This window comes from Notamacropus eugenii, chromosome 4 (assembly GCF_028372415.1).
Source record: "Notamacropus eugenii isolate mMacEug1 chromosome 4, mMacEug1.pri_v2, whole genome shotgun sequence".
Taxonomy (NCBI): Eukaryota; Metazoa; Chordata; class Mammalia; order Diprotodontia; family Macropodidae; genus Notamacropus; species Notamacropus eugenii.
Genome location: NC_092875.1, coordinates 28437875 through 28460783, shown reverse-complemented (window position 1 = coordinate 28460783; position 22909 = coordinate 28437875). Strand labels below are relative to the sequence as shown.

Sequence of the window (22909 nt, the reverse complement as noted above, 5' to 3'; positions counted from 1 at the left end):
GGGATATAAAGTGTCAGGGTTTATTCTCTGTCCACTCCAGTCTAATGGAGCCATCACTTACTCCTTTGTTCTGTTGCCAATCCCAGAGAAGAGGCAGTGTGATACCATAGATAGATTGAAGTCAGGAAGACGTGGGTTCAAGTCATCTCAGTCACTAGCTGTGTGACCATGGACAAGTCACTTTATTTCCCTCAGCCTCAGTTTCCTCATTTGAAAAACATGGGGGGTTTGACTTGATGACCTCTAAGATCCCTTTTACTTACAAAGCAATGATTCTCTGAACCTGAGGCCAGTGAAGTTTCCCAAGATCACAGAGGAACCAAGTGTCTGAGGCAATATTAAACCAAGATTCTTCCACGTTAGAGCTAGCGCTCTTGCCAATATATTACACTGCCTCCTGGAAGATACCACCATGGCCTCTCTGAATCTTCTCTTCCTCAAGGCTAAACTTAGATCCTCATGGGAACTCCAGGACTTTTATCTCTTGGTTTCCTTTCTCTGGATTCTCTCAAATGTATTCACTCTTTCCCTAAAATGCGATGCCCAGAAATGAGCCCAATACTCCCCATGAGGTCCAATCAGGGCAGAGATCCCTCATTCCCATCTCTCTTTACAGTCCAAGACCTCCCGAGGTTTCTTTACTGTTGCTTTACGTCTCATCAAGCCTCCCTCCCAGGGCTGAGATTTAACCATGGGACGAGGAGCCTGGGCCCAGCCTCACCTTGCTGAGGACCAGCAGACGTTGTTTCTCCTTCTCGTTGGTGGCCAACGAGGCAAACTGCTGCAGCTGCAGGGGCGTTGGGGGCGTGGTGATGTCCAGGTAGTACTTAAAAGCCTGGAAGATGGTGCAGGGCGGAATCCGGTGCTCATCGGTCCAGTTACTGATAACACCTGTGTAGGGACAAGGCCCCACGGTTACTTGGCATTCACTCCTCAAGGCACTGGTTCAGCACAAGGGTCACAGACATACAAAATGACCAAGACCCTGCCTGCCTTCAAGCAGCTGACACTCTGGAGAGGGAAGGAGGAGTTGGGGCATTTCCATATGTAAGTATTTTGTCTTTCTTATTGCTTCCTGCACCTGTGATTGGATTAGTGTGGGAAGTTCCCAGCTAGAGCTTCCCTGCCAAGGAAGATGGGCATCTTTCATGTACCCAGGCTCTCCCTGATGCTGAGGGTAGCTCATTAGCCCTTAGACAATGCTGCTTCTCTGAGCCCACATATTTCCAGGAAAAAGGGGGGAAGTCTTCATGAATGTAATAATGATAACAGTGGACATTTATATGATATCTCAAGGTTAGCTAAGCAAAGGAGGGATGGAGGCAGTCCCCGATGGATGTAGCTATTTTAATAGTGGATTTTATATTAGCAATAATAATAGTTGACATTTTTACAAAGGTCGTTCTATTCATTTGTTCCTTACAACCAGTCTCTGTATCTAACTATGCCATCCATGAAGGAGACAAGAATTTATTAAGTGCTCATGTGCTAAGAGCTTTACAAATATTATCACATTTGATCCTCACAAAAACCCTGGGAGACAGGAGATATTATTATCCCCATTTCATAGCTGAGGAAAGAGGTTATGTGACTTGCTAGGATGTGTATACTGAGGCTGGATTTGAACTTCTGTCTTAGAGACCCAATTCTCTAACCAGTGCACCACTTAGCTGCTGTGAAATTTTCAATGGACATCACATGGCATTTTAAAGTTTGCAGAGTGCTTAATGTATGCCATTTCCCTCCTTTGAACCTTCTAACAACTCTATGAGAAATTATCTTTTTCCGATTTTATAGATGGGAAAACTGAGGCTCAGAGAGGAACTTGCCAATGATATGAGCTACTAAAAGTCATGGGTGGGATTTGAAGTCAAGTCCCCCTCACTCCAAGTCCAGGCTTTATTCTCTATGCCAGAGAGAAGAAGAGTGGAGAAGAAATAAGTAAATATGAATATAAAAGTATATCAATATGAGAGGAAAAAAATGGTCAACTTCACACTACCAGTGTGTTGTGTATTGATGAAAGTTATAATCCATCCCTGGAAGTTCCAGGTCCTTGAATGGGAATTTATTTGGCCTTTTAGACAGCAGCTGTCTAATGGAGAGAAAGCAAGAGTCTTTTTGGAGAATGAGAGACACCCTCCCACCTGGAGCTTAAAGGTTCGAACCAAACAATAGATCATAGAATCATGGATTTTTGAGCTGAAAGGGACCTTAGAGGCTCTTTATTTAGTCCATCCCTCTTATTTTACAGATGAGGAAAATAAGGCACAGTGCTGAAGTGACCTGCCCAAAGTCATACAGCTATTAAGTGCCAAGATCATGGAGCTCTTAGGTGCCTGAGATGGGATGGTGACACAAAGTACTCTGATTTCAAATATTCTTTCCCTTGTGCTACATGATCTCTCTTCATACCTTTGTGCCATGCCCATGATATCCCAGAGGAATGAAGCATTGTCCCGGGGATATGGTGAGGGGCTAGAGCCAAGCATCCCCATAGTTACCCAAAGCTGTATTCCTTTCCTCCAGAAGCTCCACTTTCACCAACTGGTTGGCAGGAGGGGCATCCTCAAGTCGATCAATCAGGGCATTCACCATGTCCTCATGGTTGCCAGGGAACACACCCAGATGGTCCCCAGGTTGGTACTGAAGCTCTTGGTTCCCATTGGTATGGAGACGCACAAAGATGGTTGATCGACTGAAGGAAGAGTTGGGAATTAATTTCATGAAAGCCACTAGTCCATTCCAATTAACCTCAGCCAACCCTCTCAGATATTCCACTGCCTCTTTCTTAGATGGCTCAAAGTTGAGACCAATTATTCTTTATTCAATTCAATTCAACAAGCATTTATTAAGAGCCTGCTGTTTGAAAGGTGCTGTCCAACAGACCCTGTTCTCTATAAGTTACAAAATTGAGGCTCTGTAGGGTCATAGTGGCTAGCACTACCTCACAAGGCTAAGAGATCTCTGGATCTGCAAACACTTTTACTAGCCTACTTAGTTTGTTCTCATCCCATTGGTTGTCTCCAAACCTACTCCTCCTAGGAGCTTAGAATGTTAGAGCTGGAAGGGACCAGATAGTTCAGCCTTCAGAGAGGAAAATGAAGTCCAGGAAAATACAATAATTTGACCAAAGTCTTCCACATCATAAATAACAGAGGTACAAATTAGAACCCAGACCCTCAAACTCCCAAACCAGTATATGCTCCATAATATTATGACTTCCAGGTACTGCTTGGATCAAACTGAATTTGGTCACCAGTAATGCCCTGCACCAACTGGGGTGGTGGTGGTATCAGAAGAAGGGGGAACATATAAGGCAGTCTACATTTTTTTGTTTCATAAATTTTGTCATACTTCCTTTCAGATTCCCTTTTGCCTTGAGTCATGGGGTAACACAGCCTATGCTAATTTGAATGTGCCTCCCTCCTCCTACCATGAATTCCCAGGATCCTTTTCTTCTAGCCTGTACTACTTTTAGCATGGATACACTGGCATCTCATTTTTCACAATGACTGCAGTCCTACAAAAGTTTCATGTGTTATTTTTTTGTAAGTCAAGCCCAAGTTCTTCCACTGACTTACATTAGAATTTCAGAACTGCTTTCTCTCCCCAACTCCAGCCCCATTCCTCATTGGCCTGGGCATTTGGAAAATTGAATTTTCTTTTCTCTTCACATTTTAAAAAAGTCTTAAATGGTACACAAATTAGTACTTAAACATATGAGGGACTGGACCTGTGATTTGTTGTAAGGTTTGGTGTAAGGAACTCCCTAGGAGGACACTCCCTTTGTCAGTACAGATTGCGTTCTGTTCTACAACTTAATTCTCTTGAAGAGTTGACTAGGTCATTTATAATTTTATATATTTATTTGCTATTTTGTTTGCCCCTAAGTTTTTTAAAATTTTGAATTCCAAATTCTCTTCTTCCCCTTCTACCCTCATTGAGAAGGCAAATAATCTGATATAGATTATGCATGTGTACTCATGCAAAATGTATTTCCATATTTCTCTAGGTCATTTAGAGGTTAAATGATTTACTTGGGACCACACAGAGAGTATATGTTAGAGACTGGATTTGAACTCCGGTCTTCCTGACTATGTGTCTGACCCTATCCTGTATAGGACACTGCCTCTCACAGGAAGCTTATTATTAATTAAAGGAACAGTTTGGCGAAATGTCTTTTTGTAATTCAGATCGACTCCCCTCAATTGTTTATCCTTTGTAAGATCATCTTGTCACATTGGTTTCCTTGAAGCCAAGCATGCCTTTTTTTTTTTTTTTTTAATGAAGTACCTACTTAATCATATGACCATCATCAGCTATGGTTTTTCTTAGAGCTACGGAATGTAGCTCATGTATGGTTGGAGTTAGAGGTCACATTCCTGAGCAGCTGACCATTGTTTGCCCTTGGATAAATTCCTTGTTCCTCTGAGCTATAGATTCCCTCATTTGCAAGAGAGTATGATCTCACCCTGAGGGGCAACAGAGTTGGCATCAATAACACTGCCCAGATTTAGGAACTGGTATACTCGATGCCTGTAGCTAAGAACCCAGCAGAGGGCACTGTGGGTACTCCTTTTTTTCCCCATCATTTGACCAAACCACATCATAATGATGGTCTCTCAAATGTCAACATAATCACTTTCTGCTTTCTCCCAGAATCACCATGATTTCTTTCAGAAATCTCATTTACTTGCAATCCCTTCCTTCAGTGCGGGGGAAACGTAGAGGCCCTGGAGTCTGCTGAGCTGGTTTTTTCACCCCCAAAATGTGCTTAGTTGGTGAAAACTCTTGGGCCAACTCCTACTAGCCCTCTTGTAGATATCAAAATGTGCTTAGGCAGATAAGGACATGGGTGGACTGAAGAACACTGGACAGAAGCTGGCCTGGCTGTGTGGGTGGGTCCAACACTGTTCCTTGGCAGGGTGGGGGTCAGGGGGTAGATTTTCCAAGGGCACTGCAGATGGAGCATAGAGCTTAGAAGCCTAGTTATGGATTCTTTTTGCTGTGTGGTCTCAGAGTGCCTCCTGCAATCAGGTGGAGTTGGCTGGCCAGCTTTGACTGTGGTCTTATGATCTGAACAGGCAGATTTCCACCAAAGGAATGGCTAACTGAGAAGAGGGATTACCGTTCTTGATTCACGATAATCTGGGGGGTGGGGTAGTTCTCTAGGATGTCAATAATTTAGGGTTGCCCTGATGCCCTAAGATGCTTTTTCAGCTTGTGACATATACACAGACTTATTCATATAAAGTAGTGGAATGGAAGGATCATGGGATCCTAGAGCTGGAAGGGACTTCAGAGGTCATCTAGTCTAATACTCTCATTTTACAGATGAGGAAACTGAGACACAGAAAGGTTAAGTGACTTGCCCAAAGTCATAGCATGTGAGAGCTAGAGATAGAAGTCCATATGGATCAACCAATCCAAGCCCCTGATTTTACAGAAGAGGAAGCTGAGACCAAGTGACTTGTCCCAGTTCACAGAGGCAGTAAGTATAAGAAGTAGGATTTGAACCCAGGTCTTTTGAATCTAGAGCCAATTCTCTTTCCATGGTACTGTATAGCCTCCCTAGGTTCTGATCCTACCCTCCTAGCTAAGCCAGCTTCTGTCTGATGCTCTGTTGTTTTTATCTGCTTGGCTACATTTCGATATCTGTGAAATATGCCATGAGTTGACCCAACTGTTGATCGGAAAATGATTGGTATGTAAAAAATACATAAAAGAGGAGTATTTGTTTTGGATTCAACCTTCTATTCCCTCCAACTCTTGGTCATGGTTTTTTTTTTATACTGAACCAGTGATTTCCTCGGAAGAAGGAACTCCCAGATAAGAAAACTCCCTCCTCTAATGCAGATCAGTACGTTCTCTGAAACTTATAGTCTTTGAGAGATGCTCTAGAACACCAAAAGGTTAAGTAACGTGTCTAGTGTCACAAAGCCAGCATGTGTCTGGACTTGAACCCAGGTCTTCCTGACCCCAAGGCAGACTTTATCCATTGCTCTATCATAATAATTGTACCTACCTCTCAGGGTTGTTGTGAGGATAAAAATAAGATAAGAATCATAAAGCACTTAGCACAGTCCCTGGCACACAGTGTTATATAAATGGTTATTGTTATTTTTCAGTCATTTTCAGTTGTGTCTAACTCTGTGACCCCATTTGAGGTTTTCTTGGAGTGGTTTGTCATTTTCTTCTCCAGGTCATTTTAAAGAAGAGGAAAATGAGGCCAACAGGGTGAAGTGACTTGCCCAAGGTGACACAGCTGGTAAGTGTCTGAGTGTGGATTTGAACTCAGAAAGATTACTCTTCCTGACTCCAGGCCCAGAATTCCATATACGATAGGTCCTCCTAGCTGCCTATAATATAAATATTAGCTATTATTACTCCATACTGTACATATGAGTGTGGCAGGCAATAATAATAACTGCTAGCTAAATGCTACTTTATATATATTAATATAACAATAATATAATATTAATATATAAAATATAATATATAGTCATATAATAATATATTAATACAGATAAATATATAATATGTAAATTATAGGGCTTAAAGATTTGCAAAACACTTTACAAGTATCTCATTTGATTCTCACAATGACTCTTGGAGGTAGGTGCTATTATGATCCCCATTTTACAGATGAGGAAACTGAGGCAGAAAGTTTATATGACTTGCCCAGGGTTATATGACAGCTAGTAACTGCCTGAGGCTGGATTTGAACTCAGGGTCTTTCTGACTGCAAGTCCAGTGATGTATCTACTGTGCCACTTAGCTACTAGGTAATCCAAGCATGGTGAGCCCAAATTATCCCTGACATCCAACCTTTCCTTGAAGACCTCACAAAATGAAGAGATTCCTTCATTGTTGAGGAAATCCATTCTACTCCAGAACAATGCTCATTGTTAAAGGTTCTTTCATGACATCCAGCCTAAATGAGTCTGTAATTTCCACTCACTGTTCCTAGTTTTGCCCTGTGAATCCCAGCAGATAAAAGCTAATTCTTCTTCCATAGGATACTCCTTCAGCTATTTGAAGAGAAGTCTCTTGTCTTCCTGAGTCTACTTTTAGAGCCCCACAGTTCCATCAACTGACTGTTACAGGCATGGTTTCCAGTCTCCTTCACATCCTGCTTCTCCTCCTCTGGATAATCTCCATCACATCAATGTTCTTCCTACAGTGTGTCACTCTGACCACTCCAAATGGGGTCTGACCAGGGCAGAGCATGGCGGTTCTACCATTGGCCTCAGTCTGGCCACCATTAAGCCCAAGAACAGCCTTCCATTCAACCACAGGTTAACATTAAAGCTTAGTGTTTGATGTGTACTATTCAGTGGAATATTGAAAAAACAACCAATACCCTCTCTTTTCAGGGGAAAACAGTTTCCAAACTAGATCCATCAAAAGAGATTCAGTTAGGAACCCCGATGTCCCATTATTCCCCAAGCCATCCCCTTAATTTCAGCCAGGCCCATCTCCCCAAATCATGCTCATTCCTACACCTCTCTGTGTTTCTCATGCTTTTCTCACTTTCCCCAAAGTGGCCTCCCCTTTTCTCTCTGCTTAATTAAAACCTATTCATTCTTCAAGGATCATCTCTCCTCCTCCATAAACCTTTACTTGACAACAACAGTCCACATCATCCTCCTGCCATCCTGACTTATTAACTGTGATGCATTTAAATGTTCACACATGAATGTCTTCTGAGTTTTAGGGCCACTAATTGCTCAGTCACTTGCCCTCCTGTCATATTCCTCTCTCGGATTTCCATTTAGGTTTGTAGATGTGGGGCTCAAGAGGCTGCTGATTTCCTCTTCTTTGGTATTTTGCCTTCAATTAGGTAAATAGTGATACTTTGGCTTGATCTTATGGTCTGAACGGGCAGATTTTCACCAAATGAATGGCTACCTGAGAAGAGGGATTAACATATTTTTCACTTTTTTGCTATTATTGTCTAGTTGATTAGTCATGTCAGACTCATGACCCCATTTTGGGGATCTCCTTGGCAAAGATACTAGAGTGGTTTTTCATTTCCTTTTCCAGCTCATTTAACAGATGAGGAAACTGAGGCAAACAGTGTTAAGTGACATGTCCAGGGTCACGCAGCTAGTAAGTGTCTGAGGCTGGTTTTGAACTCAGGCTGGGTGCTCCATCTACTGGGACACCTACCTGCCCCATGTTTCACTCTTTAAAAATAAATACATAAAAAGAACCCTCTATTAAAACATGAGAACATAATATTAAATAGAAAAATAGAGAATCTCTTAGAACTTTAAAAGAAGTAAATACCCAGGGACAGACTAATACTTTGCTCACTGATGTTTAATTCTTATTAATATCTCTAACCTCATTCACGAACCCTGATCAAAACATTTCTAGGAAACTATATTGTATTCTCCACTTAGAGTTCGAGGTTCTTCCCAGGGTGCAGACCCAGTGCTTAGTACAGTGAGTGCCTGATACATAGTAGGCATTTGATAAATATTTATTTACTGAGAGTTGGTGACTGTGGATCCAAAGTCTTTGTAGTAGCCTTACAGATGTGGTACATCATTTTGGGGAATCATTCCTTTGTTTACCCTGTTTTACAACTGCTGAAATAATTCTAAGTAGGATTAAAAACATTACTTCTTATACATGTTTCTGTGCAGCAAAACAGGAAAGGAGATCATATGGCCCTGTGTGGGCCCCATATACTGTCTATCTCACTATGATGGTCTTTTCTCAATTAGAAGTGAATTTTACAATTAAAAAAAGAGAGGGGTAGAGAGCCTTCTCTTCCCAATAGGGATTATCAATTGCCATTTGAACTTCATTAGTTCTAGAAATAAATAAAAGAGTTTCTTCATGTGAGGACAATGGCTGGGGATCTGCTGCTTCCAAAAACATGGCTTCTGATAGTGTCCTGCTTCTTGTAAAGTGTGACTTCTTTACCTTCTCACTGTGATGACCCTTAAGGACCTTTCCAACTCTATAATCCTGATGAAGATACTCAACCTTTGAGACCGATAGTGGATTCTGCCCAATTTTTGAATAAGGACATTAACAACAATAACTAACACACAAGGGCAGCTAGGTGGAGCAGTGGTTAGAGTGCTGGGCTGGGAGTTGGGGAGGCCTGAGTTCAAATCCAGCCTCAGCTACTTACTAGCTGTGTGGCTCTGAGCATGTCATTTAATCCTGTTGGCCTCAGTTTCCTCATTCATAAAATGAGCTGGAGAAGGAAATGGCAAACCACTCCAATGGGGTCATGAAGAGTTGGATGCAAGTGGAACTGGCCGAGTAACAGCAGCTTAGGTTTATAAAGTGCTTTACAGATATGACCTCAATCATCACCACAATCCTAGAGGCCACAATCCTAGAGGTAGGTTCTATTGTAAAGTTCATTTTACAGATGAGAAAATGGAGGTCAAGAGAGTTTAAGGGACTTTCTAGTACATGTCTGAGGTGAGATTTGAACTTAGGTCTTCCTGATTCCAGGTCTAGTGTATTATCCATTGCTCTACCTAGCCACCTCACTCATGTCTCCAAGCCATCCTCTTTCCTTTTCCCATCTTGGTCACCAACCTTCCCTATCTACCACAGTGGACAGAAATTGGCAAAAGAGATACCGCAAAGCTGGGAGTGAGCAAAAGTGTTTTCATGCCATCTCAGAGGAGTTGAGACATTGTTTCAGTGCTGAGAATCTGAGAGAATATTCATCCTTCTAGGAAGGAGGAGAGAGAGAGAGAGAACCCAAAGCATGTGGAACAGTGAATGGAGGGACGAGTTCTTACCTGGAGTTAGGGCTCTGAAGATTCTGGCGGCTGAGGAGCCTGGCAGCAGATACTCGCTTTTTGTGAATGCTGTATAGACCTGGGGGAAAGAAATCTCCTGAGATGGGGTTGCTAGTTGTCAGTGGAACCTCTTTAAGCCAGGACCCACCACTCATCCTAATCCTTGGTCTCAGCTGGGCTGTGTCACATATTTTAATGGTTCAGTTTTTACAGTCATATCTGATTTTTTGGGTTTTCTTGGCAAAAACATGGCTTACCATTTCCTTCTCCAGCTGAGCAAACTGAGGCAAATAGGGTTAAGTGACTTGCCCAGGGTCATCCAGCTAGAAGGGTACAAGGCAGGATTTGAACTCAGGTCTTTCTGACTCCAGGCCCAGCACTCTACCTACTGCACCACTTAGCTGCCCACATCTTATAATAGCTAGCATTGACATAGCACTTTGCAAATGCTCTCTTGTTTGATCATAACAATCCTGGGAAGTAGGAACTATTAGCCCCATTTTACAGATGAATAAACTATATACAAAGGTTAAATGATTTCTCCAGGGTCCCCCAATTAGTAAACATCTGAGGCAGGATTTGAACTCAGGTCTTCCTGACTCCAGGTCTAGCGTGCTATCCACTGAGCCATCTTGCTGAGCCATAGCTTGCTCCTGGCAGACACTTATCCCCATTACCTACTTCTACCCCAACCCAGTCATCCCTCATCATCCCTCTAGAATAAATTTCACCACTTCCTTCCCCTCCATCCTGGACCCTTTGTAGACCCACTGCAGCTTGCCCTGAGCCAGCAAAGGACAAGGGAAGATTCAGATTCTCCCTATCCTTTGAATGTAGAATGATAATGCCAGTTCATAGGAAGGCTTTCCTGGGGACACCCTAGGATCATAGAATTAGAGCATAAAGAGACCTTGGAAGCAATCACTCCAGCACCCTCATTTTTATAGATGAGGAAACTGAGGCAAACAGAGTTAAGGGACTTGTCCAGGGTCACATAGCTAGGAAGTATCTGAAGCTGGATTTGAACTCAGATGTTCCTGATTCCAGGCCTGGCACTCTAGCCCCTGTGGCATCTAGCTGCCCTATACGTACCAGTGATCTCTGCCATTAGAATATAAACTTGAGAGAAGGGATGATTGTCTTGGCCTTTCTTTGTATTCTAGCATTTATCACAGTACACAAAGTAAACATTCATTGGCTGACTGAATGATTCAGTTGAAGTCATCAAGCATCCTGGTGATGGGATAAATAATAAGAGAGAGTCTGGGAGTTTTTCATTTTTCTCCTGAGCACTAATGAATTTTGACCGGTGATTTTTCCCTGCTTAGCCCTCCAATATGGAAGCCCTGCTGACTATAAGGGTACATTTTTATTATATTATAATAATAAATTATTTTTATATAGATGATTCAGTAGATAGAGCAGTGGATGTAGAATCAGGAAGATCTGAAGTTCAAATTTGACTTCAAACTTTCACCAGTTGTATAATCCTGGGCAACTCACTTAACCTCTGCCTGCCTCAGTTTCCTCATCTGTAAAATGGGAATAATAGTAATTCCTACCTCCAGGGTTGTTGTGAGGATCAAATGAGATGATATTTGTAGAGTGCTTCTCACACCTTAGAATGCTATATAAATGCATGCTATTTCTGTGTGCCATACACACATAATTGGCTTGGCATGGGTGGTACCAATAGTGCCAATGAGAAGGGTGAGGGTGACAGATCCCTACCTTGGGTGAGCTCTGGGGCTTCAGCCACATAGGTCAGCCGGAACTTGTTCCTCTTCCAGCTTCGGTCGTTGCTGATGAGGGAGTTGTTGGCCTTCTCGATGTTGACATCATCCCCCACGCAGAATACATCACAGGCTGCCTGTAGCACATGAAGAGTTTTCAGAGACCTCCTTTAGGTGGATGGACCTTGGCTCCCCCTCCCCCCTTTTCTAGCCTGCTCCTAGCTAGGTATCTTGCCTTTTAAATAGATTAAATGTTTTACTAAAACCCCATCAAACACCAATATTGCCAAAATATACTTGAGTAACTATTTATACTTAATTAATTTTAATTTGTACTATATTAGGACAATTTTTAAGTAGCCCGCTTTCCCCTTCATCCCCATGAGGATTCTTTAACAAAAGATCCTTAGATAAAACTACATTTATTCTGTTAATTTTTTTTTTTTACTAGCTAGCACCATACACTTAGAGCAGGAAGGAACCTTAGAAGTCAGCTAGTCCAATCCCCTCATTTTACAGGTGAAAAAACTGATAGAGGCTAAGTTACTTGCTCAAGGTCACACAGGTGACCTGTAATTGGCCAAACTGAGATTCAAACTCATGGATCTAGAGTTTGAAGGGGCTTTAGAGGTCATCTAGTACAATCCTCTCATTTTACATAGGAGGAAACTGAGGCAGAGAGAGGTAAAATAACTGGTAGAAATTCTGACTCCAAGCACAGTCTGCACAAGTTATTCCAAAGTGCCTTCCCTGTTTGAGCTTTGAAAGAGTTTTGTCAGGAGTCTCTTAAGACATTATCCTCATTTTACAGATGAGGAAATAGAGGCAGAGACATTTGAAGTGATTTGCCCAGGGTAACAGGGGCAGCAAGTGTCAAAGTCAGAATTGGAATCCATGTCTCCTAAGACCAATCTGCAACATGCTACTTCTCGTTAACATTGTCTTTTAAATGGTTATAACTGGGGTGTAGTTTACTTATGCTGTTTTTCCCCCCTTTGCATTATTTCACAAAGATCATTTCAGATTTCTCTGTATTCTTAATACTTGTCAGTCTTAGGTGAACTATACTATCCCATTTCATTAAAATAGGGAATAAGACTGAACTTAAGAATTTATTGATATAGGGAACTCTGGGGTGGAGGAATACTCTCTATTAGTGAAGGTCGACCTCTTCTCCCCACTTACATCCAGGCACCTAGAGCATTGAGAGAGTAAGTGACTTCCTCTGATTCAATCAATCGTGTTAGGTACCTACTGTGCACCAGGGATTGTGCTAAGCACTAGAATACAAAAGAGGCAAAAGACAGTCCCTGCTCTCAAGAACCTTACAATCTAATGGAAAAAAAAGAGCATTTTTATATAGGTCATACTATGTGCTAGCCATTGTGCTACGCACTTTATACATGTGTCCTTTGATCTTCACAACATCCCTGAGAAGTAGGTGCTGCTATTATCCCCCTTTTACAGCTGAGGAACCTGGGGCAAACAGAGGTGAAGCGATCTGCTCAGGGTCACACACAGAATCACCCTGGTCTTTCTGGCTTTGTGAGTAGGCTCTCCATCCACTGCACCACACTGGGATCTCTACATGAATGCCCCACAATTTATTTTTCTTCTCCGCTATGGCTGAACATTTAGGTGACTTGCAGTGTTTTTTTTTACCCCCCTCCATTCTTCCCCCTTCATCTGTAAGATGAGGGAATTGGATTAGATGATCTCTAAGGTCCTTTCCACTTTTAATCTACTATCCTCCTTAGTAAATAATAATATATAACAATACCATTATTAAAAAAAAACTGACAGTTTTTCCAGTGTTCCAATTTCATCAAGAGTAATGACCCTTCAGGAGTCAACTCAAATCCTACCTTCCACAGGACGCCCTTCTTGGTACTCCCCATTCGCTGTGGCCCTCCCCTCTAAGACTGCCTTTAATCTCCTCGGAATGGATCCTCTATGTATGTAATCATCGCTACCTTGTCTCTCCCAAAGAAAGTAGGCTTTGTGAGGGCAAAGATTGTTTTTGCTTTCCTTTGCATAATTTAACCCAGGGCCTGGAACACAGTAGTTATTTAATAAATGGTTGACTTTTTTCCTTGTTAGAGTCTCTACCTCTTCTCTCTCAGTCTCTGTCTGTCTCTATTTCTCTCTGTCTCTCCCTCCACTCTCCAAATACACACACATACAATCTATATCTGTATAGATATTTGTCTAACAGCCAAAATGCACACCTCAGAAATCCGGAGTTTCTTATATATAATCTTCTTTCCTCCTCTCCTTTGTGGACTCAAAGGTTGGTGTTTGGTGGTGTTTAAATTCATAATTACAGATAAAATTAAAAGAAATAAGCAAAGGGGTTGGACTTGAATACTCTTCTAGTTCTAAAGTTCTGTGATTCCATGTGGAAAAACACCTAGATTATAAAGGAGGATGTCATTGGCAGCTGGTGATACAGTATGTAGAGCACTGGGTCTGGAGTTAGGAAGACCTGAGTTCAAATCCAGACTGAGACACTTACTAGCTGTGAACACCTGGAGAGGTCACTTGACCTCTGCCTCAGTTTCTTTACTTGTAAAATGGGGATATTTATAGTATCTACCTTGTAGGGTTGTTGTGAGGGTCAAATGAAATTTGATATTATAAAAGTGTTCAGCACAATGCCTAGCATATAATAGCTATAATAATAATTATAACAAAAACTAGCATTTATATGGGTTGTAACATTCTAGGAATTCTGAGCCATTTTTGTGTCAGTCTGACGTATGGCAATCTGGTGAAGCCTATGAACCTTTCTCAGGATCATGTTTTGTATAAAATAAAATACATTGGGTTACAAGAGAAACCACTTGTATCAAAATAGTTATCAAAATACTAACACCCCTTCCCAACCAGATTCACAAGCCCATGTACCCCAAATCTTTCCATGGATATCTTGGATGATGGTGGACTATGTCTCTGCTCTCAATCCAGACTCTTCCAAAGTCCCCTTCCCAAGACCAGGAAGCTAGTTACCTTGAAAACCTTCTTGGCCCAGGTTCTGAAGGCTTCTTCCTGGCCACAGAGCTCATCCCCTTCCCTCATCTTCAGGATGCGTTCCCCTCCAAGTTCTTCTAGGAGGGTGTCCACTGCATGGCCAAAGGCACAGAAGTGGGGGTATGCCCTTGATCCAAGGCCAAACACCGAGAATCTGCCGGTGAGACAAGACAAAGTCACAAGAGATACCTTTTCTGTCTCTGTATTCCCACCTCCTAACATCATGTCTGGAATCTTGAGGAGGGGATAGGTAAGTCAATGACTAGGGTGAGGTTGGGAAACCATTCACAAATACTAACCATAGTTCACTTTTCCATGGTGTTTTACAAAGTGCTTTAATTTTTTTTTAATTCTGAGCCCAAACATCAAATGAAATGAGTATTTCCTTCTAGGAAGTAGAACAGAAAAAGGAAATTATAAATGAAATGATGAATCTCTCTTATGTACACCTTGCTTTTTTTTACAAAGTACTTTAAATGCATTTTCTCTTTGATTCTCACGACCATCATGGAAGGCGTGTAGTATGGACAGTATTACTTCTCACCTACCCACCTCCACTTACGGATGTGGAAACTGAGGCTGAGTGATTCAATGGCACTGCCTTAATTTTTCAGATTAAGGTCAAAGGATGAGGGAGGAGACAGCATGCCTTTTAGAAGCCTTTGGGGCTCTCCCCAGGTATGGTCTCCTCCACAAAGCTTTCCTTCAAGTTCCAGCCATAAGTGGTCCCCTACCAGCTAGGTGGATAGAGCACTGGGTTTGGAATCAGGAAGTTATCTTCCTGAGTTTAAAATCCAGCTTCAGATGTTTATTAGTCATGTGACCCTAGGCAAGTCACATAACCCTATTTGCTTCACTTTTCTCATCTATAAAATGAACTGGAGAAGGAAATAGCAAACTAGTACCTGCCAAGAAAAATCCCAAATGGGGTGACAAAGAGTCAGACTTGAACAACAACAAATCAACAGGAAAGCAGATGTGTGAAGAGACACATCAGGGTCCTATGAGAAAACATTATCCCTTGTGGTCAGTTGGGAGGGCAAACCTAGGTAGGGGTTTCCATGGACCCCTTAGGCATGAGAATGCTGGGTGTTTGGAGGAGAAACTGAAAAGGGAGACAGCGGTGATGGAAGTGGCACCGAAATCTTGAAATCTCTGTAAACTTGGACTTGGTCACTTTAGTTGCTTTCCATGATCCTCAGCTTCCCTATTTCCTCAGAGCCTGAGGCTCACCTTACATTGGCCAGGGGCCCAGCACTTTCAAAGTTGTCTCTTAGGTCGGGTCCATCACTTGAAGATTTCTGGGCATCAGAGTAAGAGGAGACGCTATTGAAACGAACCTTGTAGCTCCTGCAGAAAGTAATGGGGACAAGTGAGTGCTGGGGCATTGAGACCCCTCTAGAGGCAGGAAAATGCAAATGTGAGAGAAGAGAGAGTGATGGGAGAGGCATCAGCAGGGCCTCTGATGGGCACTGGAACCAGGCCCAGAAGGGGGTGAGCCAGGGATCCAGCGGGCATCTGGGCAGTCTGGGCTGGGAAGCATTTTGAACAGGTCAGGCCTCTGCTGAGTCCTATCCAGGAAGCATGTTCAAGGTTCACCTATTCTACAGGCCTCTGGGCACCTTTGATCTTTTCCTGCCTCAATCCTGCTTTGATATCTGATTATACCTCCCAGACCTTTCACTGTTCATAGGCACCTCTCCCCTTTGTGTCCAGCCTCTCTTAGTCTTTACCCACATTGTAATAGATGACTGTCAATTATTCACCCAGAGGGAGAGAAAGCAAAGGCAGAGAGAGAGAAGGAGGTGAGAGTAGATGTCACATAGTAGAACTGGAAAGGAGAAGATGTTGGAGATGGAGAAAAGAGAAGGGAGGGGAGAGGAGAGATGGAAAGAAGAGAGAAAGAGGAGAGATGAAGATAAGAAAGATGGAAAGGAAAGAGGGTTAAGAAAAGAGGAGAGATAGAAAGTAAAGGAGAGATAAAGAAGATAGGAAAGACAGAGAGGACAGATGGAAAGAAGAGATGGAGAAGAGAGGAAAGGTAGAAAGTAGAGGAGAGATGGAGAAGAGAAAGGAAGAGAGAACAGAGAAAAGTTGGAAAAGAGAGGGTCCAGATAATCCAGAATGGCAAATAATTTTTTAAAAATTATATTTGGCTTTGGAATTTATCATGGGATTAAAATTTTCTTTTCAGCTTTCCCATCCTAATTATGTTTCATGTACACTAATATTAACATAAGTTTGCATCCCTTGAGTACACACTGACTTTTGGTGGGTGCTGTGGGAAGGAGGAGGAGAAGATGCAGACAGAGAGAGGGGAAGCCAGTAGTGAGTGGTGACTCGGCATCTGTGAGGCTGAGTCCTGCACCTGCAGGGGCGCCCAGGGCAGACCAGGCGCCAGCTTGGCAGAGGGTGACAGCACTCTCATTGGTTCTTTATCAGCCTCCCTACACAGCTGCCTGCTGGGGTAAAGGGAAGGATGGCATGGCTTCTTGTTGGCCTCCCAACAGCTGTTGGCACAGCCTGGGAATCTCCCTGGAGGCTTATTAGTTTGGGACCAGTTTGGTTTTTGGGGTTCCCGCCACCCTCAACCTGGGCTTCTCGTTTTCTCAGGGAAACTGATAGTATTCTCTCAGTGGAATATCTTTCCTCTGAATGCTTTCCAATGGATGACCCCACCTACAGTCCATTCTGCCATGGACTTAGCTGGTCATGGATCCTACCATGAACATTGTGATGGATCAATATCCCTAAATCATAGATTCTAGACTCAGAGTTTGAAGGAAACACAAGAGGCCACTGAATTTTGCCATTTTACAGATGAGGAAAGTGAAGCCCAGAGATCTGTAGTATTGCCCAAGGTCACACAGCCAGTAAGCACCTGAGGCAAGATTTGAACTAAGCTAGGTTATTTCCCTGCCTGGGTCTTCCTGGAGCCTTGGGGCACGATCGTGAGAGGGAGAGGGGGTTGAAGGGCAGACTCCTTAACTCAATAGCCCTTCAAACACTACAAGACAGATATCATGTCTTACCTGAGTCTCGTCTCCCCCAGGCTAAACATCCCTGATTCTTTCATTCCATTTTCATATGACATGAACCTTTCCCATTTGGCTTGCCTTCTTCCTGACATTTCCCAGTTTATCATTGATTTTCCCCCTTACTACTTGTGTGACCATGGGAAAGTCACCTACCCTCTGGGCTTCCGTTTCCTCTTTTGTAAAGTGAGGGAAGTTGATGAGATAACCTAGGATGTCGATGCCAGCTCTCCTTCTATGAGTCGATCATCCAGAGCTGAGCACAAGATTTCAGATGTGGTCTGACCTGAGCACAGAGCTGCTGGGGTACTAATGCTTTCTCATTTCAGGGCCACATGCCTCTCTCACATGCAGCCAATGGGAGGTGAGTTGTTTTTCTCCCCAAAAGTTAGCAGGAGGGCCACCCAACACCCTGATGATCTCAGCCATCAGTGGGGAACTCGTGACTTAACCAAAATCAAATTTCCCCTTAAGAAGCAATGACTTCTGTTCTCAAAGGCAAATCCCCAAACCCAGACCCAAAGTAACAACCCCCAAACAAAATAAAAACGGAAATGGAAAGAGAAACAAGTCTGAGAGCAAAAACCGGAAGCTTGAGCATCCTGGCAGCAGTGTTTCCGAATTGGGTGGCCTTCAAAGTTTTCTCTCTAGCATCAGGAAAGTGCTAAATATATGAATGTGTATTTATTGTCCCGAAATAGATGCCTCAAATTGAGTCATATCACCAAACAGGCCGCTGCTTTCATGCAAGCCGATCAGAGAGGTAGCCGCATTGTTAGCGCAGGGCAGCTGGCCACGGGAATAAAAATAATTCCCAGGATTTTTATAACATTTTAAAACTCCCCTCCCTCTCCCTCATGCTTCCCAAGCCATGATCTCATCCCATTTTCATAGCAGCTTCAGGAGGTAGGCAAAGACAGGCTTGGATCTTCCCCATTTGATGGATGAGAAGACTGAGGCTCAGACTGGTTAAGCAAGTGGCTCAAGGTCACACAGCGAGTTAGTGGCCCAATCATAGCTCTGTACTTTTCCCATGAGATTATGCAGAATGCGGAAGGCCTGAGGTGGTTAGGTCAATAGCTCAGCAGACACACAGTCTACCTGTCCTGACTGTCCCGGACTGCAGCCAGGTTATACACTTCCGTTTGATCATAAGAAAGTGGTGGCCCTCTACGGGGAAAGAAACGCAAGGATTCCTGGGACCTAGAGAGGAGAACCAATAGAGCCCCATCTCTCCCTGGACAGGGGGTCAGGGGGAATCTGTGGTGAGATCAGCAGTCTGGGCAGGGTCCCCTCATAGGTGGGAAAGGACAGCTTCCAGGGAAGACAGGAAGGACATAATGAATTAGCATAATTCACATTTCTATAGCACTTAAGTTGTGTATAGTGGCTCTGGAGACAGAGGACGTGGGTTCAAATCCCACCCTGGCCATGTATCTCTGGGCAAATCATTTCACTTTCCCATCTTTCTTCATCTGTAAAATGAGGAGGCTGTTGGAAGCTTCTGAGGTCTTTTGCAGATGTAAAATCTACAAATTGGGTGATAATGGTGAGGCACAAATTATCCTTCTCATTTGAGGGATGAGGAAACTGGGGTGCAGGGAGTAAAATGAGAGGTCCGAGGTCACACAGTCAATTAATCTTTAAGCCTGGACCCATTGTTCTCTCCACAGGGCTTGACTGCCAAAGCAAGGGATTGGGCACCAGAAGGGAGACTGGCTCACATTTCCCAAAGAGTCAAAGGCCATCAGCCCAGATTCAGCTACAAGATAAACTCATCCCAACCTACTGAAAGGATAAGTTTAAGAAGCAGTCTTTTGGGGGCAAGAGAAGGAAAAGAATCTCACTTATCTCCTCTTAGTTTGAATATACATTCCAAAGGGAAATTCTGCCCCCTCCCCCCAATGATACCGGATATCACTATGGTGATTTAAAATATTCTAATCATTTCTGAATTTATTCTCTCATCATACCCCTCACATTAGCTGTCTATCACAGGAAGTACAGAGATTATTGTTTCCATCTGACAAATTAGGAAACTGAGGCAGTTATGTGATAGAACACCAGACTTGAAGTCAAGAAGACTTAGTTGTGAATCCCACCTTAGATACCTTCTAACTATATGAATATGGACAAATCATTTAGCCCCTTTCTATTTCAGTCTTTTTAATCTGTAAAATGGGGACAATAATATGGACAAACCACTTAACCCCTTTCCATTTCAGTTTTTTTTTTATATCTATAAAATGAGAATAATAGTAACCTTTCCAACCTTAAGATGCTATATAAATGTGAACTCATTATTATTAAGCAACTTATTTAAATTTCAGGTTTAGAAGCAAGTAATGTTAACTTTCATGGTCTATAGACACCCATCAGTTTTAGTCAGTGGAATTCTTTCCATGACTTGGGGTCCCATTCTCTACTTGGAACCCACATCTCAACCCCAGGGCCAGCCATATAATTGTTAGGTACCCAGGTTTAGGACCAGGTTCTCAGTGGGATGAGAGAGAACTGAAGATGTTAATCCACTTACTTCCTTTCCTCCTGCACAGAGTTGGGATGCCTCATTTCCATCAAAGCACAGCCAAATTTCTGGAGACCAAAAGAAATATGAGAAAGGTTAGCCTGGGCACCATGGAATCTGGCCCAAGGTCAGGTACTGATGCAATATGGTCTAGGCAGGTAGACTTCAGCTAGGAAACGACAGACTTTGTGGCTTCCTGGGAGCTATGTCCTCAGAGTCAGGTGTAGAAGGGCATCCCTCTGAATGGCCATTTGACTACGATGTGGCTCAGAGATGGATGCGAGTTAATAATGATAGTAGTAATACAGTAATAGGGCAGCTAGGTGGAGCCATAGTGCATACAGCACTGGGCTGGTAATCAGGAGGACTTGATTTCCTGATTTTGAAACTGCCCTCAGACACTTAACTAGCTGTTTGACCCTGGACAAGTCATTCAACCCTGTTTGTCTCAGTTTCCACAATCTGTCAAACGAGTTGAGAAGGAAATGGCAAACCACTCTAATATCTTTGCTAAGGAAAACCCCCAAAATAGAGTCATGAAGAGTTTGATAGGACTGAAACAACTGAACACACAGATTCTCATTGGGTCTCAGTTTCTTTGTTTGTAATATAAGGCAATTAGGCTAAATGAGCTCTGAGGGTCCCTCTAGCTGTAAATCTATGATTTTATGTCATTTGAGACTTGTCATGATCCTGGGGAGTAGGTGCTGAGATATTTTTGTGGCCGTTTTACAGATGAGGAATCAGATTTGCCCAGTCATAAAGCTTGTTAAGTCCAGAGGCAGGATTTAGACCTGACCAACTTCAAGTCTGGAGCTCTCTCCACCTTTCCACTATATCCTCTGTGTCTTTACTTCTGCTGCCTTAGGAGAAATAGTCCTTTACCAAAAGACCTTTACATTCCCATCTTTATTAAGCACTTGCTGTATGCAAGGGGTGAGGCTAAGCATTGGGGATATAAAGTCAAACTTGAAAAAATGCTCCACCTTCAAGGAGCTTACATCCAAGAGTGTGCTGGAGCCAACTTGGAGGGCTGTCTGTTAAATTTTCATTGGAGCATTTTGTCATTGTTCAGTCATTTTTCAGTCATTTCTCTGTGATCCCAGTTGAGGTTTTCTTGGCAAAGATACTGGAGTGGTTTGCCATTTCCTTCTCCAGCTCATTTGACTGATGAGGAAACTGAGACAAAGAGGGACTTGCTCAGAATCACACAGCTAATAAGTGTCTGAGGTCAGATTTGAACTCTGAAAGATGAGTCTTCCTGACTTCAGGTGTGGCACTCTAATCACTGCACCACCCAGCAAATGTGACAAATTAAGCTTTGGTTTGTTGTTTTATTGATGATTTTTTAGACTTAAGAAAGTGATGGAAAAAATATGGATAATGTAAATTACAACGAACATGTGTGTTCTCACTCTTTCTGTCTCTCTCTTGCATGCACATGGTCTGTCTTTGGAAAGCTCGTTATTAAACACTAGCACACTCCTGCTTCCAACCTACTGAGGGAGGGTACCATTTATACACAGATGAGATTCTGTGCTTACTTATCCAAGTACATATTGCTTCCCCACAGTCGATTCTAAACTCTTTGGAGGCAAGGACTTTGTCTTTGTACCTAAAGAGCCTAGCCCATGCCTGGCACATAGGGAACACTTAATAAGTGATTGCTGAATAAATAAATGGATGGATACAAACACAAATGAATGAATCCAAATACAGATAGCTTGAAAGGCTCATCAGTGTGTAGCGGTGATGATGTGATCCTCAGTCTCTTTCTCGCTAAGGCCCTGGTAGGATTTGGGGTGGAAATGTCTATGAGCACTTTCTCTTCACTCTTTCTCCAAGACTGACTACATATTCTTGGACAGGTGATGGGTGGTCTCAACCTACCTCCCCATTCTCTGGAGGGTCTCCGTTGCCAAAGGTGCTGGTAACCACCAAGACGAGTGTTTCATGTTCTAGGTGTACAATATCATATTCTTCCATGGACATGACCTATAAAGGAAAGAAAGAGATGAGTGAGAGATGGAGACAGTAAAAACGAGAAGGGAAAGGATGGAGGAAGACGGAAGAGAGAGGGAGAAAGCTGCGTGCCAGGTGCCTTTGTCTCTGCAGTATGGGAGAAGCATTCCCATGGATCATAAGCCAACAGGTCTCACTTTTAGGTGATCAGCTATGGAAACTGAAGGTTGACCACCTGATCTAGGTCAGCAGAGATTCACCTCTCCTAAGTGTGTAGGGGTTAGGGACACAGAGATCAAAATTATGCAATTTCTAACATCCAGAAGCTTCCATGATGCCAGAAAAGGAAGAAATAATTACACCAATAAGCATGAGGCTGAGAAACAGTGTCAATTTTAATGGCCAAAAATCTGGGGTATGTACTGTTCCTTTAATAGGTCCTTTGAGAATGCAGGGTCAACAACATCAAGGTAGCACAACGGAAAAAGTGGGATTTGGAGGCAGAAAGGTCCAAGTTCAAATCTTGCTTTGGATATTTACTAACTATGTGACCCTGGACAAGTCACTGAATATCTCTGTGCCTCAGTTTCCTTATCTGTAAAATGGGAATAACAACATCTATCTCCCCCATGTTGTTGTAAGGATTAAATGAGATTATATTTGTAAAGTGCTTAGCACAGTACCGGGCACATAGTAGGTGCTTAATACATGCTTTCTTCCCTCCTTGGAGTCAGGAAGGACTGGATTCAAGTCCTGCCTCTGGCTGGGTTATCTGACTCTGAGCTTAGCTTCTCAGTATCCCAGGCAACTCTATAAGCTTCAGAAAACATCCATTGGTGG

General features: G+C 42.8%; 1 protein-coding gene across 9 annotated transcripts in view; it reads right to left on the bottom strand.

Moving 5' to 3' along the window:
• Positions 1-22909, bottom strand: part of NOS1 (nitric oxide synthase 1) — a 249654-nt gene that overhangs the window by 18487 nt on the left and 208258 nt on the right. For 7 of the 9 annotated variants that reach the window (XM_072600318.1, XM_072600317.1, XM_072600316.1 and 4 more), the window contains 9 exons: positions 21998-22102; positions 20117-20175; positions 18682-18783; positions 15779-15895; positions 14525-14699; positions 11514-11652; positions 9783-9861; positions 2505-2698; positions 722-891 (listed from right to left, as the gene is read on the bottom strand). In XM_072600318.1, the coding sequence (XP_072456419.1) occupies positions 722-891; positions 2505-2698; positions 9783-9861; positions 11514-11652; positions 14525-14699; positions 15779-15895; positions 18682-18783; positions 20117-20175; positions 21998-22102 (1140 nt within the window). The remainder of the gene's footprint in view (positions 1-721; positions 892-2504; positions 2699-9782; positions 9862-11513; positions 11653-14524; positions 14700-15778; positions 15896-18681; positions 18784-20116; positions 20176-21997; positions 22103-22909) is intronic. The other 2 variants (XM_072600320.1, XM_072600319.1) reach the window with 1 other exon arrangement.